The sequence below is a fragment of the Candoia aspera genome, chromosome 12 (genome assembly GCF_035149785.1).
Source record: "Candoia aspera isolate rCanAsp1 chromosome 12, rCanAsp1.hap2, whole genome shotgun sequence".
Classification (NCBI taxonomy): domain Eukaryota; kingdom Metazoa; phylum Chordata; class Lepidosauria; order Squamata; family Boidae; genus Candoia; species Candoia aspera.
The window spans coordinates 16062600-16080343 of NC_086164.1; the positions used below are offsets into that span (position 1 = coordinate 16062600).

The 17744-nt window shown below is 41.4% G+C and overlaps 1 protein-coding gene across 2 annotated transcripts in view; it reads right to left on the reverse strand.

Moving 5' to 3' along the window:
• Positions 1 to 1560: 1560 nt before the first annotated feature.
• LOC134504425 (phosphatidylinositol-binding clathrin assembly protein-like) overlaps positions 1561 to 17744 on the reverse strand; it is a 44544-nt gene continuing 28360 nt past the window's right edge. For both annotated transcript variants that reach the window (XM_063313627.1, XM_063313628.1), the window contains 6 exons: positions 17176 to 17292; positions 17050 to 17080; positions 15527 to 15647; positions 14296 to 14352; positions 12243 to 12350; positions 1561 to 10391 (listed from right to left, as the gene is read on the reverse strand). In XM_063313627.1, the coding sequence (XP_063169697.1) occupies positions 10377 to 10391; positions 12243 to 12350; positions 14296 to 14352; positions 15527 to 15647; positions 17050 to 17080; positions 17176 to 17292 (449 nt within the window). In that variant the 3' untranslated portion in view covers positions 1561 to 10376. The remainder of the gene's footprint in view (positions 10392 to 12242; positions 12351 to 14295; positions 14353 to 15526; positions 15648 to 17049; positions 17081 to 17175; positions 17293 to 17744) is intronic.

Genomic DNA, 17744 nt, shown 5'->3' on the forward strand with positions numbered 1-17744 from the left:
TGGGATTGGGGGGCCGCTGCCGGAGCGGGCTTCTCCGCCGGCCGAGAACGCGAAGCCCGCTTTGCTCGGATGGTGGCTTCTCGAGCAAGCCAGAGCGGCCTGGCTCCGGGCAGGAGAGAAGCCGCGCGGCTGGCCCGGCACGCCAGGCTCAGGGCGCCGCAGCGAGCGCTCCCGGGAGCGCACCGGCCGGGGAAGAGCAGGTTGCAGCTCGCCCCTCCGTTGCAATCCCAGTTGGGAGCACGTGATTCGGAGCCGCAGAAACGGGCCCTCCGCGCTCTCGTCCTCGGACGGTTGCAGCGGTACGGGGCGGCCCGGCCCGGCGTCCGCTTTGCATCCTCCACGAATACGCCGACCTTCACACGGGCGTCTGCCCGCTGCGGGCGGTTGCTTTTTCCCTGGACGCGGGGGAGCTCTCTCCTAGCAAGAGCAATTTTGGGAAGCTCTAAATACGCAAATCCCGGTTGAAAGCTTCCCCGCGTCGCTGTGGTTTCATCTTACGGGGCCCCAGGGTGTGGGCCGCCCTTTGTTCATTTGCAGCCCCAAAGCCCACGGGCCAAAGTTTGCCAAAAACCATAGCAAAAATTTTGTGGTGGGAAACGGGGGAGAACATACCGGGAGTCCCAAAACACACATGAAATTAACCCCTTTCCCCAAAAAAACTCAAGGGAAAAAAAATCGTTTTGCTGCCCAAAGGCGTGTGACTGTATTCGGTTTGCACCATCGCTTGTCAACCGAGTTTTAGTTCCCAAGTGTGCCCCCCCCTCACACAATCACCCTTGGCCAAAGGGATGTATCTAAAATAGCTAGTTTGCTTCTTTTGGATCTCTGCTTCATCTATTTTCCTAGTTGTTTCCCATCCTCTAATTTCGAAGACCCGGCTCTCTGGAGAAGGCTCTAATGTTGGGGAAGGTGGAAGGAAAGAGGACCACGACCAGCAGCAAAGGGGATGGATTCAGTTAAAGCAGTGACGGTGCACCCTTGAAAGACCTGAAAAACCAGGCTAGGGACAGATCACCATGGAGAAAATCTATGTGGTCAGTATGAGTCAAAAACAACTTGATGGCACCTAATCAAATTTAGACATTGCGCTCCAGATAGCTCTTCATCAGGATGCCATGCAACAGTGGTGGGAGACTGAATTTGCTTTCTTGTGCACGCAGGCCAGGCCCTTCAGGTTACCTTAATGAGGCATCTAGATTGGCTGGGCTACAACTCCCATCACAGAAGATGGCATATGGGGCAAATTGCAGACCAACTAACTTAGCAAAGACTAATGCTAGAAGAGCTCAGAGATTGTGTTCTGAAAACTTGTTCAAGCCCCAAGGTAGTTACTGTTTGCCCATTCCTTCTGAAGCCATTTAAGGAAGCTGGACTAAAAGGCATGGTCTCTTTTGCTACAGGATTACAATGGAATGACATGAAAGGCAGTTCTCTTTCAGAAAGCCTTCCGGGTCAACAGCTGTAGTACTGCAGGTACATATCAGCTGGCTAACCAATATTTCAGTTGTGCAAAATTAAAAATTATCATATTGACTGAATAGGAAACTCAGAGCCACAACACTTTGTGCCAAAGTTTATTTTCCAAAACCTGTTTCATTAACAAAACGGAGTCTATACAACAGTCTCAACCACTTCCTGGTTTTATATGCTGTCAAGCCAGTTAGCGCCAGAATCTGTAAAGTGTTAACATGGCAAACAAAATATTTCAGAAGAATATTGGAGGGAGACGGGGAGGGGGCACTGAAAAAGTTTTTGATGGCTAGATGCATTCTCCAACTTGTTTGCAATCTAACATGAGCTGGGCAAAATACATATTTTGAGACATTCATACAGAAAATCACAATCTAATTATATTTCAAATGTTGAACAAAAATGTCAACTTAGAAAAGCATTTCAAATATGAAAAAAATACAAACATTTTTGCAGAAATTCATTAAGCATTCCCAAAATAAAGGCTACATTCCTTCAATAATGCCTTATCAACACAGAAACATCTTGGAATTTCAGTTGTACTTGGATTTAATTATAGGCTTACACTTACTTCAAATAAGATCTACATACAAATATCGATCCTGGTAAATTGCAATTCACAACTAAATGGTTCAAGTGGTTTTCACTAGAGCTACTGTATGAAGTTTACAATAATTTCAGTTAGTGAATGAGAGAAATTTGTGCGAATAACCTTATGTTTCTATTATATAGCTGAACATTTTGTTATTTGGCTACATAATATTCAGACAACATTCAAAGACTTTGTCATCTGTCACCCAAGTAATATGGCAACTACTGCTGGCCCTTGAATTTTTAAAATATGCATTTCAGAGAAAAGAAAAAAAAATCTTACAAGGCTTTCCACCTACAGTATTTGTATGCAACAACTTCAACAGCTGGATATTCTTCTGAATATAGCTGGCTTCCTATTGGCAATGGCTGCGGGGTGGCAAGGAGACCTCAAAGAATTGCAGACTTTAAATACTACCCTGTACTAGTGCAGATATGCACTCTGTAGAATTTGGCTCGCAGGTTAAGCAGAATTAGTGGTACAACACTGACAACTGAATGTTTGCCACAATTTACCCTGCTGCTTCCACAAATGTCAGATGCATGTCATTGGCTCACCAAGTTCATGGACAGAAATGACAAGTGGAATTCTCTCCTGGGCTGTACCGATTCTACTTCTGTGGGTAGGCCGTCTGGCCCCAAGACAAGCACGGGAGGTGTTCTCAACCTGCTACAGCTGTGGGATTTACTTAGCTCAAATTTGCTGTTTAAGCAGCTCTTCAACCAAGGACCAAAAAGCCCTACAAACCAGGCACCATGAGAAATGTGCAGTTGCATTTTATGTGCTTCTAAAAACAAACAAAAAAGGGGAACTGAGGGCCCCAGTGGATGGAGAAAAAGCTGCAACCCTTTCCTAAATACTGCGACTTGTGCAGGGCGAAAAGCAACCTCTGGGGCTATTGTGTTTCACAGCAGATGCAACACCGAGCCAATCTTAGCTCAACTAAAACAAAAAACCAATCAAGGCCAGACCTAATTAGTAATTGGATGGAAATCAAGTAGAAACCCTCAGGCTGTAGACTAGATAGGAAGTTAAAAAACAAGCAAGCAAACCACAAATTAGGCAGTGGCAAACCACTTCCATAACGCTGCCAAAAAAGCTGCATGGACATGTCCAGATCTCCAGGAGCTAAGCATGATTTAAGGGGTCTTCACCTTTTGGCATGAAGAAAATTTTCTTACCCTCCCACCTGCGTGTCAGAATCTTAATCCAGGCCCTGCTCTGACAACTGTTTAAAAATGAAAACAGAAAACATTACCTTAACATCTCATTTGGCCTTCCAATTCTGCCAATTAAGTATCTGGATCAGCCTTTCTCAACCTTTTGACCCTGGAGGAACCCTTGAAATATTTTTCAGGCCTCGGGGAACCCCTGCACAATCACGCTCATAGAGGTCAGAAGTTACCAAATTATTATACTTGTTTCAGGTGTAGACCTGTATATATGCATTAGCAGTATTATTAACCTGAAAATAAAGAATGAAACTTACCTCTTTAATGTGAAGTTGCCCAAACTTGAAATAATTTTTTAAATAAGTCGTGATCTCCCAGGGAACCCCTAATGACCTCTGGCAGAACCCGAGGGTGCCATGGAACCCTGGTTGAGGAACCCTGCTCTAGACAGAGAAGCTCAAGCACACAATGTCAACTGCCAGATACAGCTGCAGCAAAGGCTGAACCTGCCCCTGCCTCCTCTCTTGAATCTGAGGTGGGGATCCTCAGATCTTGCTCAGCCATAGCTCCCAGCAGCCCCCATCAATATGAGTAACAGTAAGGGAAGCTGGGAAGTAGCATCATCTTGAATGATATTCAAAGGCTCCCCACTGCAAGCTTGCTAATGGGCATGTGTGCAAGTTAGATGAAGACTAAGCTACTTTCACTTCACTCCTACTTAATTAAATGGGAATCACATCACCACATTTTCCAGCAGGGTCCAAGCGCCACTACATTAGTCTGGGTTCAACTTGATACATGGCCTAAAATCTGCTTTAAAGCCTAGCTAAACTGCAGGCCTTCTATGGCTTTCACAGCAAAACAGAAAAAGATGCCGTGAAAAAAGAAATCCGAGGACAAAATTGTAATATGGTTTATAGTTCAGAGTCGTCATCTAACTTCAATTGTCCTTTCAGTAAAAGCTTCAAATGTCATCGATGATTAATTCTGCCCAACTATGCATAGAGGTATAAAATAATTTTAAAAGACTCATCCTGAAAACAGGTAGCCTCTCTATCCAGAACAAGGAGGGGGAGATTCAGTAATAATACAATGAAAGTGCCAATTAGAAGAAAAAGGCAGAGGCATTCAGCACCTTTCTCCCTCTCTGATCCTACAACTGTTTGATACAGGAATACAATTACATCCAAAGATTTATCAGTTTTGGGGACTACTAAAGAAACATCTGGGAAAGGCTAGGACAAAGGGAGAAGAGACTGCACCAGTTATTACAATATTTAAAATGAGCATCAGACAGCAGTAGAGAAAATGAGTGACACAATACATTTTTCAATCAGTACCTGACAACCAAGAAGTCAAAGTACATCAGAGTCAAAAGCATCCTTTCTATTTCTAAGCATTTTCTAGCAACTGCAGTGAGAACATGTACAATTTCCTTTACTCAAAAATATAATCTTTAGAATGGAAATAAGTGAGCGGTACACAGAGCATTTCAGTGTTATCCTCAAAATGTAGGCTACTTGAGGAAAAAAGGATTCCCTTTCATGTACAAATAAAAGCACTGATCCACAGTGCATTCTACTCAAAAACTGATATCCCAACTTTCCCAAACCACACATCAAAGGAAAAAAAAAGAGCAAAACAAACCAAAAAGCAAAAAAACAAAACAAAAAAACATCCTGTACACCCTGTATTCAATTTTAAAGTCAAAGATAACATTTTACCCCCCCCCAGTATTCTTGCCTTTAAAAAATGGTACTTATTCTTACTATATACAGAGGACTAAAAATATTTGTTCTTTGTAAAATGTGTATTTAGAAAAAGGAACCTTAAATTTAGAACAGACTTTTTCAAGTATGGCCATCTAGCTTCCCCCCCATTTTCTTAGGGCCAGCTAGGCAGAGCAGTGGCAGCCAGCCACACCGGGATGGGAAGTGCAGTTTGACGGTGATGCCAACGTGCTGCACGCCTATCAGGGAACACGCAGGATTTCGTTCCAAAATGTTAGCACTGGGCAGTTCACCAGCTGGAGTGCATTTCTCCGCAACAAATTCATTTCTAGTGTCGGAGAACAACTGTGGGGGTGGGAAGAGGTCTTTAGAAGATGGCCCATGGGAAGGGGAGGCAGAAGGGCAAGAGCATGTTAGCTCACCCCGCTTTTGGATGCTCTTTAAGATTGGATATAAGACTCCCCCTACACACCCTGCATCCTATGAAGGACAGAGAGAGATGCTGCCACTGCACGTGGTCCTTGAATAACACGCTAGAGTGCCCAAGACATGTCCTGCTATCATCTCACTCGACTTCCTAGAAGCCAGGCAGCTGTCTCACTGCCCCCCACTCTACCTGGCAGCTCTACCTGGAGCTGCTGCGTAAAGGTGCCAAACTGGCTTCTTGCCATCTTCAGATCCATCCTGCTTCTCTTTGAAAATACAAAACCCAAATCCCTGTTAGTATTGTTAAGGGGGAAGCAGAAAATGTTGACATACAAGGCCTTATTAGTATATGTATGTGCAACATGCCGAACTCCCTTCCTTTTGATAAGTGTTATCTCTGAATACCTGCAGTAATTCATCTTGTTCTGCTATCCTAATTTTGGCAAATCATAAAAGCAGTACTGACAGCTAAACCCAGGACATGCCAATTTCAGACTGAGATTACTTGGAAATGAATCCTGCTGAACTTAAGTGGACCAATTTCCCAGTTAAGTATTTAATTACACTGTTAGAACAGTGATAATGGGTGGCATAAAACAGGTAAATTCATCTTATTTGGGGTTCATTTTTTTTTTAAATGGAAACCTTAAAAAAATTCACCACTGGTCTAAGAGGAACATTATAAAAGGAAACATCAGCTCTCTAACAGCAAACATTCAAGAACTAGAAGCATTTGCAATCAGAATGTCAATGGATGAAATGCTACATTCATGAAAATAGAAATTGTATTAATCTTTAGTATTGCCAGTGTATCTACAAGGAAGCGTTCAACACTGGATCAGCAGATGCCAATTTTGAACATGATTTTTCTCAAATTTTTATTCATGCATTTACTTTTATATCTTGCATTGCTGTGGAGCACACAGGAACACAAAGATGGCACTTACTGGCACCTCTTTAAAGCAGCAGCGTCTTTTCCTGGGACCATGAGCAGAGTCACCGCACAATCCTGCAGACACAACTGCTCTACAGAGTTGCAGCCAGGTGTTGCATTTGCACTTCCACACACTCCAAAGCACCTTTTGGGAATTATTTCTGAAGGCCTATACAGCCCTAATAATAACCTAATGCATATCACTTCAGGTATGTTACAGTCCTAGTTCATGTGCTTGAATCTTAGACTGGAGCATTCCTGAATTTAGCTGGGATACAGCTGATAACATTCTATGAAGTTCACCTCAATCTATAAATATATATATAAAATCAGGGAGAGGGGACCGTTAAGTATGCACAACATATACACTTACTGTCCAACATGTCAAGACCATTCGACTATAACAACACTAATATCACTGTAAACAACCTTTAGCCAACTGGAAGTTGAAAATGGTACAGTTGCCTGTACAATGGTAATTTCTGGCATGACGACAGGAAACTCCAGTTGCAGCAGGTCCAAAAACACTTCCAATAAAACTAACACAGACCACTTACCCAGGTCTACTGTCTTCTTTTAAAAAAAAGATCTTGCAATCTTGCAGCAAGGAACTGCAATGCTGCACCCACCTTCAGGAAGACGGGAAGGTTCCCATTTTTCAGTGCAGGGGTACTTCTGCCAAACTGCTCTACTGATGCAATTCCTTTCCTGGAGAGTCAGCCATTCAGTTCAGTCACAAGCACTACCAGCAAGGGTGTTGTGCCCTGACACCACTTTCTCCACTGTCCTCTCTTGTGTCAGCTTGATGGGGGGGAATTCCAGGACACAGTGGCTGGTCAGGAGATACAGACAGCTCCCACCTTGTCTCATTAAAGGTCTGATAACTAAGCAATATTATTTAAACATCACCCAGAGAACTACATACTAGAGATTACTTTCAATTTCAATGCTAATATTTACAGTTGATACACAACTAGGGATCGCTGTGGTTCAGAAACCATTGCTTGACTGAATAAAAGCAAAATTGCTTATTGTCTACAAACAGCTAAAACAGATCACATCCAGTACTTGGATATGATAAAAACAGAAGCCTCAAATTAAACCTGTTAAAAATGGGATGAAATCCTGCAAGAAATCACACCATTCAAATGCGTAAAAACACATCATGATATTATCAACTGCAGCTTACGAACAGCGTTATTCCCAGGATCAACTGGAAATCATGTTTATTTAGAAGTTCACTGTTGAAAGGTGTGAGGAGAATACAATCTTACGTGTACCTTCTGAGAAAGAGGTTCTTATTGGTTGTGTGCGAATTGGTTAAAGATTCTATAGGCACAGAAAGTTGTGCATATTCAGAATGGCTGAGCTGCGAATAACTTAAGCTTCAGAGAAGTTAAAGTCTATTTTTATGGACTGTACTGGACATTAAATAGAAGGAAGAATTTGTAAATATCAGAAATTTTATACATCAATATGTTGGGAACAGTGTGGTTATTACTATGAATTATAATTACAATAAAATCAATAATTAGTATATAATAATTGTATCAAGCAGTAACATAACATACTTTCATCTGGAGAGCTGGAAGTTGCTCTCTCTTTGATGAGATGGATATTGCAGGACGTTCCCTGCTGTAAGATTGCAGCCAGTAAATGTAATAAATTCAACATAGTTAAAATTCAATGATTAGAAAATAATCTCTGGGGGTTAAAAAGCTCGCTGCTTATATTATGGTGTTAAACCTCACATTGTCACAATGTCTGTGATAAAATGTTTCTAATTTATTATAAAACCTATGTTATTTAAAACACATGTGCTGGTCTAAACTGGATTGAAAGAGTGAAAATTGGTGGGAAGCAAGATTATACAACCCTAAATGAGGATTAGCTAAATTAATGCATGAAAATATCAATTCAAACAAGCCCCACAAATAAACTGCTCCAGCTTATATAGGGCCACAATAAATACTGGTTTGGGGCAAACCTGGAGAATACATTAAAGCCAAAAGCCCTTGAAAATCCACTTTCCACATTTAATTACATGCATCCAGTTTACGTCTTTGCCAGTACATGTCGAAGATTTGGTCTAAAACATTTTTTCCACTTGCACATTTAATCCATACAAAGTTAGTGGTTACAAATTGCAAACACGTATGTAAAAAAATGATTCTTTTCTTTAAAAAATCATGTTTAGCTTGACAAAACAAGTATATCCTTTTTGAAGCAGGCATTTTTTTTTTTACATTCTTGGCACAATATTAACAAACACAAAAGACACGCATAGAGAAAAAAATTGTTCGCTGAATTTGACATTCTGATCCGCAAAAATGGTGTGTGTGTTTTTTTGTAGTTGCTGTTAAATCCCTTTCCTAGGAACAAAACCCACAATTTGGCAAATGCTTGAAAGAGCAAGGTCAAATGCAGTATCTTAAGAATATCTGACACAAAAGGGGCAAACTTTATGGAAGAAGAACCACGCTAGCATTACTTGATACCCTTCGTCCTGTTATTGCTGTAGTAACGGGGCTCAACACCAGAAGCATGGCAGTGATATAAAGGAATCAACTCTTCCATTACTTAGAACACTTCTTTGACTTTAAAAAGGGATTTTAAATCCAAATTTCTTGCAGTTTCCCCTGATAATACATCCTGAACAAGCTGTGTCAAACCCCATAGTACTGTTTAATGTATCGTTATTACTGTTATCATCACCACCACCATCACAACTTCTGGAGGAGAGCTGAAAATTGTGGACCATCAGGCTGTATTATCCCATTACACAGGCTCCCTTAAACTGCAATAACATCTCACATATTTTCAGGGACAATCGTTTGAGCTTTTCAATACGAAAGAAATTTTGAGCTATATGTCTTTAAGCAGTAAATACTCGTATTCTGAATGTGTTACAAAGAAAAAGAAGAAGAAGAAGAAATTCCTGCAATTCTGGAGAAATTCTGTCCTTAAAGGTTTACACATATTTACACTTCGTTCCCCTAAAAAAATGTCACCTTACCTAGTTACGGGCGCTTTTTCCTTTGCTCCCTCGACAAAAACTGAGCTACACCATGGATGGAGCATTCAGAAAGACACCTTTCCAGTTCTTAAAAGTGCATCACGGCACGTGATGAACCACAAAGAAAATGGGTGATGCCCCTTTGAGGGCAAGCTACCTCCCAGACGTACAGCTTTGGCTGACCGTTCACTGTTTTTCCCAGGATAGAAGGCAACTCTCACCGGAGCCATAAACAAGGCTACTACCTGTGTAAGGTATTGCAGCTGCTGCCTTTCACACCAGAACCGCACGCACTGCTTCGTGACACGCTATTCTATCCCCCCAGGGGCCAAGGGTAGCTCTGCTGCTTGGCCAAGCAACCCTCTGCTTTAATGCCAATTAACTAGTTTTCCATTAATGGCCAATTAAATTAACATTAATGGCCAATTTAATTAAAGTTGATTCACAGCGTTTGAAAACTCACAGTATAAAATCCATGAATTAGAAGCAGCTAGCCAAACGTGAGGAAAAACAGCCTGGTTTCCCAAGATACCAGCTCTTCTCGCAATGCAGGATTTACTCCTGCCGGAGCACTTACTGTTTTGGGTATTCCTTCAGAGTAGGTAAAAAGCTTATTGCTCAACTTTGCTCTGGTGCCCATGACTACATCAGCCGCTGAGTTCAGGGAGAAAATAAATAGAAGTATGAGGGTGTCCACTGGCTTATTACAGGCCCACCATTAAGATGAAATCCTTCGAAGGATTCCTAAGCAAGCTTGTCTTAAGAGCAAAAAGGTAGGATATTCTTTTTGAACCTGGATGACCTTTAGCTTCAAAATACGTCAACTTCTGGAAAACAGTCTTACCCCCATCCAAACCCAAACATGATTTCAGACCGTAGGGACTGTTATAAAAAGAATCTCTAAAGCACAGCAATTAAAAGTAATTTTATAGTATATGCGGAGCAAGTACGAGCTCTGGCAAAGGCTGCAGTCTGAAAGTGTCATCTTCTTTCTACCAATATTTGGTTGTCAAAGAGTCTTGCTGTTTTGGCAGATCTACATAAACTGAATCTGTAACATAAGAAACAAAGCCAAATTAAAGCTATTAACAAACATACTCAAGCGACTCAGGATTTTCAGAAAATCAGAAAGTTGAGTTAAATGAGAGAAGCAAATGATTAACTCCTTGTGCCCTTGCACAAGCTGATGATATAGCCGCTGCTGAAAAAGGCCCTAACAACTTTTTAAATTTAAATGGACGCTTTCATAAACGTATTTGATTCATCCTGAAAACCTGTCCCAAGCCAAAGGGGGGTGGGGCTGACGGAAGCATTCACCTGCCGAGTCTCGAAAAACAAGCCTGTAGGCCAGCTTCAAGATCTATCCCAACCCAATGCCTTCTTCTATTGTTCACCTCTAACTTCTGCCTTGTCATTATGCTCATATTACTAATCACGTGCCTCCCTTTCCATTTTCTGCTTCCCAGCCCTTAGAAGTGTGTTCATTCCTACCATCTCCACTTGTTTTCTTTCAGGTCCTCGCCCAACTCAACACAATCTGCACTGTGTAGCAGCAAACCAGCTAGAACCTGGCTTCTACCTATTGTTTGTTTGATATCTCTACTTTGTGAAAGGCAGGAGAGAAATCTTTCAGTTGTTGTTATTGTTTTTCTCCCTCTCTGCAAGGGTTCTCCTGGGATCTTAGGATCTTGTCTGTTTCTTTTTTCTTTTATGCACTGCTTTTATAAACCCACTCATAATTTCATCCAATGCCCTAACACTGCCTATTCTCAAACAAATTTACCATCACCCCTTGATGCTCCTTATGCCTGGAGCTCTGTTCCTAGCCTCCCTTACATGGAGTCTCACTCTTTTTATTTTTCACTGTGGCCCCATGAAGATTTCATCTTGATTTTGACCAGGCAGCAGTTACAGTTAGCTGCTTCCAAACTATCCCAAATTTGCACACGTTCTCTCACAAACACCTTTTTGCAGTCCACGTCTCTCACTTTCTCACCCCACTTCTCTGTGTCCTGCCAATGTGACTGTCTTCTGGATTTTACCATTTCAAACTGTTTGTAAAGCAAGGATCTCTCTCACACTCCATTTTGAATGTACCATGAAGATGATGTCAGTATGGGAATCTGGCTTAAGGTCATGGAATTGCTGAAAGAAACCCAGTTTTTGCAGGAAGTCCTTAATTTTTAGCGATAAGATTAATTAGATCTCCTGAGCAAGACATCCAAGAGAGTTTAATTTGAAGATGATTTGATAAACCTGGAAATATACACTCCTTGCTCAGATTATTCTTTCCTTGAAAAACCCATGCTCCATTTGAACATGTAACCTGACGATAGGTTCGCTTACATCAAAACGAATGCTAAGATGAAACACTGAAAAAATATGATTCTTTTCATCTGCAGTGACTTCAGAGATGAGCTTCCTCAGTCAGGCCCCCAATTCCTTGGAGCAGCATGCCCGAGATCAGACTATTTCCCTCCCTGTTAAAACTTAGCTACCCTAAAGGGCCCTGGGTGTGGAATTACTGTGAAGTGCTATGCCCCCTACTACAATATGTCTCTGATGTTTGTTTATTCCTTTGGTGCAAAGTTTATTATGGCTGTAATTGTACTGATGTATTGTTTTTTAACCATCTTCATGGAGAGGGTTTTATAAACTGCTCAGAGTTTGCAGCAGCCTATCCGTACCAGTAAATAAAATAAATCTCTCTATATGAATAATAATGGCAAGGATCGATTATGCCCAAAGCATTAACAAGAATATTTAAAATCTTTCCAAAAGTTTGAATGTAAGCAAAAGAATGAGCTAAGGACCAATTCAGCAAAACACTGAGGGGATTGTGGCAAGATGCCGGTCGGCAAAGCATTTGAACGTTCATGTTCTCATCCAGGAAAAGACAAACCTGTGTTCCGGAGATAGGTGCAAAAGGATTGTTGGGCCTTAGACCTGTCTGGGCATAAATCATAGGCTGAGGTGCCATAATAGGGGCAGTTCCAATCTGAGTAGGTACCTGAATATAGAAAGAAGAATGAATCAAGCCACTTGCTGCTCTCCCAGCTTGAAGATAACTCACCTCCCCAAGGTCACAACGTAATTCATTCCCTACAGTCCCAAACGCGAGCAAAACAAGGGTGTATGGCACAGTCTTCCATTCAGGAGAGACCACGAGGATTGCCAAAGGAAGGACCACCTTTGGACAACTACTGGAACAGATGCTACCTTTGCGTTCAGTAAAGATGGCACCCTTAGCAGGCCATCACTGCGCATGAAAAAAATTAGCTCTTCTTACCAGCTGCCCTAAGGACAGAGGTGCCAAACTCTAGCAGGCCCATACAGATTTAGTATGTTCATTTCCCTTCTCTGAGTCTAAGAAGGTAGAATCAAAATTGTATTTTAGGGAGCAAGCCTTTTTGAAAAATTAGATTGGGGGTATACTCATATTCCTAATGTAGTCATGCTGTCCCGTCAGCCCTGGCTGAATCCTGCTAAACACCCAGAATTATTAAGCTGGGCTGTTTGCATCCCATAATGCCCTTGAGCAGCATTCGGATGCTTCAGCTGGTGCAGAATGTGGCTGCATGGGTAGAAAATGGCACCGCTGACTCAGCACACGTTAACACCACGACTCTGTGAGCTGCACCAGTTGCTGGTGTGCTTCCAGGTGCAATTCAAGGTGCTGGCTGTCACCTTAAAAGACCTCCATGGCTTGGGTTACCCAAGGGACCATCTTTTCCCAGTTGTTTCTACCTGTCCGGTCCAGTCCGGCAGGATGGGCACGCTCCAGGTCCTGTTGGCCAAGGAATGCTGGTTGGCAGGGCCCAGGAGGCACGTCTTTTCTGCCGTACATGGACAGCATTCTCCCTCCAGGGATTAGGATGGCCCCAACCCTCCTGGCAAGAGCACCCCTGGGATCCCGAGCCCGCAAAGTGCTCAGTCTCCTGGATGTGCTAGCAACTGTCAACTGTGGTATCTTCCTCAGCTACTGAGTGTTTTAATCTTTGTATTTGTGACGGGATTTGTTTTTAGCTTACTTTAAGATTGTTTGCTGCCCAGAATCGCTCGCTGAGATGGGCCCCCATACAAACTGAACAAACAAATACATAATTCTATATACCTAGGGTTCACCCCGGACTGACGAGTAGTCAACACAGCTCAACAGTGTTGAACCCCATCCAGTTATTTACACACTCAAACTTCTGCGCCACCCTGAGCTTTACTCATCAGCTTTGTCTGGGTTATTATGGGATGGACAGGGAATGTTTATTATTTCTTGCTTCTCATTTAGGAATGATGCCGCCCTTATGCGAGCCCCAAAGCCTGTGTTCCGAATGTTTGAAATGTGCACACCCTGACATTATTGCATAAAGGAGAAAAATCCTAGCACAGAAGGCACGTTGATTTCCTCGTATGCCAATTTATTGTCCAAATATGGCATGTGCTTAATATAAAAATCACGGCTCTTGCATAAACTTCCTGAGTAAGCAGATGCTACACAATGCAGAACGAGTTAAGCCTAGGAAATCACAGATATCAAAACCTGTGGTGGGGGGGAGATACACAGTAAAAAAGAATTTAATTTAAAATTTAATGTATTTGATTTGTTATGGCTGCCTACTCCAAAAGATTCTACGGAAGATTCTCTTTATGATACTGCAGTGGAACGAGGGATAGAATTGTACATTGCACCTTGATTCCAATCTGGCTGGGGTCAAGAAGGAACTGCTTGAGCAAGGGTTTCAAGGCTTTCCCATCTGGACGTCCTCCAGATGTACTAGGCTTGCAACAGAGGGATCCTAAAGACTGTTTTCCCAACACAACTGGGGAAAGCTGGTCTACTGGAGTGCTGCTGAATCTTTTCAAACTTGATGAAGTAAATCAATACTGAAGCTATATGAAATTAAAAACAGAGGATCTCTACCATATAGAGATAAACCTATCATTCCGGAATAACTTACCATTCCATACACAGGCACTTGAGGTGTATTTACTGGGTAGGTTACTGGAGCAGGTACCTTTGGTGAAAGAAAAAAAGAATCTGCATGTAACATTTGACTACTACCTTTTTTGAAAACACCAAACAAGCCATTTAAAAGACATTGTATTTTGCAGAGTAGTAAAAAGCTCATGAGAGCCAGTGTGGTCTAACACTTAAGGTGCTGGAGTAGGAGCAGAGAGACACTAAAGTTCTAACCCTGCTTTAGGCATAAAAGCAAACTGGGTGACTTTAGGCCCACCCCCCTCTCCCAGCCCTAGGAAGAAGGCAATGGCAAAGCATGTCTGAAAATGCTGCCTAGAAAATTGCAGGGACTTGTCTACATAGTTGCCAGGGGTCATGATTGACTTGAAGTGGGGGCTCACAGCATAATAACATTTACAAAGCCGGGAAAAGGAACCCCACTTGAGCATAGCAAGGAAGATTGAGGACAGAAAATTATTGGAAATGGCAAGAGAGCAAACCTAGAGTGATTTTTGCAAGAAAAGCCATACGACTGTTGTTTAGAAGAGCCAGGGACACCTTGCTCTTCAACCACATCTTCAGCGAGGGAGAGTGAGACCCGTTGCTTCATCGTGCTTGCCATCTTTTATCTTTACTTTTTAATGATTTATTGATCTTACTGCAGTTTCTTTGACTGTTATGAGCTACCCAGAGTTGTTTAGAGTCAGGCGGTTAAATAAATTATTATTAAAGAAGGCAAATAGTTTTGAGATTCAGCCTAACCTATCAAAGATGAAGCTATATGCTTACTGAGATACAAAGCAATGTGGCTTAATGAAAACTTTGGGGGAGAGGGTTGGTGCCTCTGAGTCAGTGTTGACTCCTGGCAACTGCCTGGACTAGTCCCTGCAGTTTTCTTGGCAAGATTTCAGAAGGGGTTTGCCCTTGCCTCCTTCCTAAGGCTGAGAGAGTGACTGGCCCAAGGTGGGACTAGAACTCACAGTCTCCTGGTTTCTAGCCTGGTGCCACTAGACAGACATGTAGGCACCAAAAAGACCCAAAGTTGCCTAGAAAACTGCAGGGACTTGTCTATGTAGTTGTCAGGAGCCTGTTCTATCATTTCACATCAGCACCCTAATTGCAAACTCATAATTGCAATGGTTAGAAGATTATGAAATCAAGGGGAAAGGCAAACATCACATTTTTAAAATAAAAGGTAAAACATAAGATATTTAAATAAAAGTTGCTACCATCTGTGGAGCAGGAGGTACAGGAACAGTGTTCCACGTAGTTGAGGTGCTTGTTTTTGCTTGCCAGTTGTTTCCCCCAGTAAGTTTCTTCTCCGTAGGCTGATTCCACTGCATATCAGATCTAAAGTGAATTGCACAGCAAAGCAGTTTCACACAGCAACCTACAAGGGGTTCTGCAATATACTGATCATATAGGAGGAAGCCACAAAGACCTCTTAACAACTACTTAAATTCCTCAGAATGATTTTCTATCTAAAACAAGTGTTAAAAAGTGTTTTTTTCAATATAAATTTTGCTTTGAAAGGAGTTGGTTGGAGGATATTTTACTATGATTTAACTTACCCTAGGGCCCTACTACTTTGCATCATTGTCCTATACACTGTGGCCTTCAACAGGGGGAAAGAAAACATCAAGGTCAGTCAAAATTTGTCCACTCTGTGTTAATGACTGTATTTCTTTTCATTGCCATTTTTATCACATCTAATGCCCCTGGCTTTAAGAAGATTAATTGCATCCTCCAAAATGCTTACTTCTGCAAGCCTGGCAAGATAGGGAGCCAAGCGTCTTAGGAATTTCAGAGATTCAGCAGTTGCTGAGATCACAATCAGCTTAACGACTTGGACACTTTGAAGATGGGAATGCTTACAATTTTCACTAAAGTGGGAACTCCCCAATAGAAAGGCATCTTTTGTCTTCTTGATGGCCATCTTATATGTGAAGCAGGCCCCAGAAGATGTATTAAATGTTTAAGAAAGTGGGTGTCTTCTTACACTAAGATGATGAATTGTTACATGTAATTTGTTTTTAAACACAGATTATGTTAGACGAACAGAATTATATTTTAAATACTAGTTAATGTATATGCAACAAACTCTCATTTTAACAGACTAATGGGGGAGGACTGCTAAATGAAAATGTCTATTAAGCACACACATTTAACATTCTATGTATATTTATGCATACATAAATGGAATTTTATATATGAGCAGAACCATGTAGCACGTGGACAGATTTTTCTGCTGCATCTGAAGTCTGCTACGCTGAAAACCATTAAATTGACGCCTTACTGAGTTAATCTTTGAAGGTAGTATTTTTTTCTCAAGGTTCCAAGGGATTGCTAGAATAGCAGAAAAAATCAAACTTTTCATTTTCATGACTCAAACAATGCTATTCAGCTGAGTAACCTTCTGATTATGAGGTCTGGATGAAGTAGTAGAGTAGAAAGTTGCCAGCATGCGGACGACTGTGTGCTTTCAACTAGCCGTAAACACGCAAGTATATTCACTTAAGTACTACCTTGGATCTCAATCTATATTGTTTACTAACACGAAATATTGCAATGTTTCTGTTTCAATATGATGCAGCAATCTTCTTCAACTGCTGACTTCCTATAATAATTGCTCTGCTAGAGTGGATCAGATTGTGGAAAGCCAGCTTAGAAACATCAATTTAAACTTAAGAGCTCTTTGTCAATATACAAGCAATTATTTTGAGATAAAGGTATGTACAGTATGTGTTCTTACTTTTTGGGTGGTGTCCCTCCAAATCCAAGGTCTGAAAGAAAACACATCAAAATAATTTAATTAAAAATGAGGATTCCCTTATATAAAAATTATGGAATTACATTAAAAATAAAATCTTGTACTTACTTCCTACAAGATTAGCAAGTGAGGAGTCAAGGTCATTGGCCAAAATCTTCCCACTTTGCTGCCCAATTATATTTCCTCTCTGATTTTGTGCAGCTACTGTTGGCTGTAATACATCATCTGAAAATTAAGGGTAACACATTAAGAACTAGGGCCGTGCGTACGCAATTTTATCTTGGCTTCCTAAGATTATAAGATACCACCAAGACTCATTCTTCTGTATGTGGGAGTTTCAATCTTTCCTTTTTACAAGCAAGGGCACAAGCCACAAAAATAGAGTTAAATACCATGTTGTGTTCAGTCTGAATCTGGTTTGTAGCTTCCAAAGACAGGTTATGACACCATGATTTAAAAGGGCTCATGGTGACTTCCTGACTTTTTCTCTCTGACACGAAATGGCCATGTGAATGCAGACGAGGTTCATTCACATCTCAGCTTAACAAGCCAAGATAGGATCATCCTAGCACAAGCTTTTAGTTCTGAAACAGTCCCATAAGCCATAATTAAGTAGTGTTTACATTTTTGCAAAAGAGAATCACTATCAAGATACAAGATGGAGATATTAATAGTCA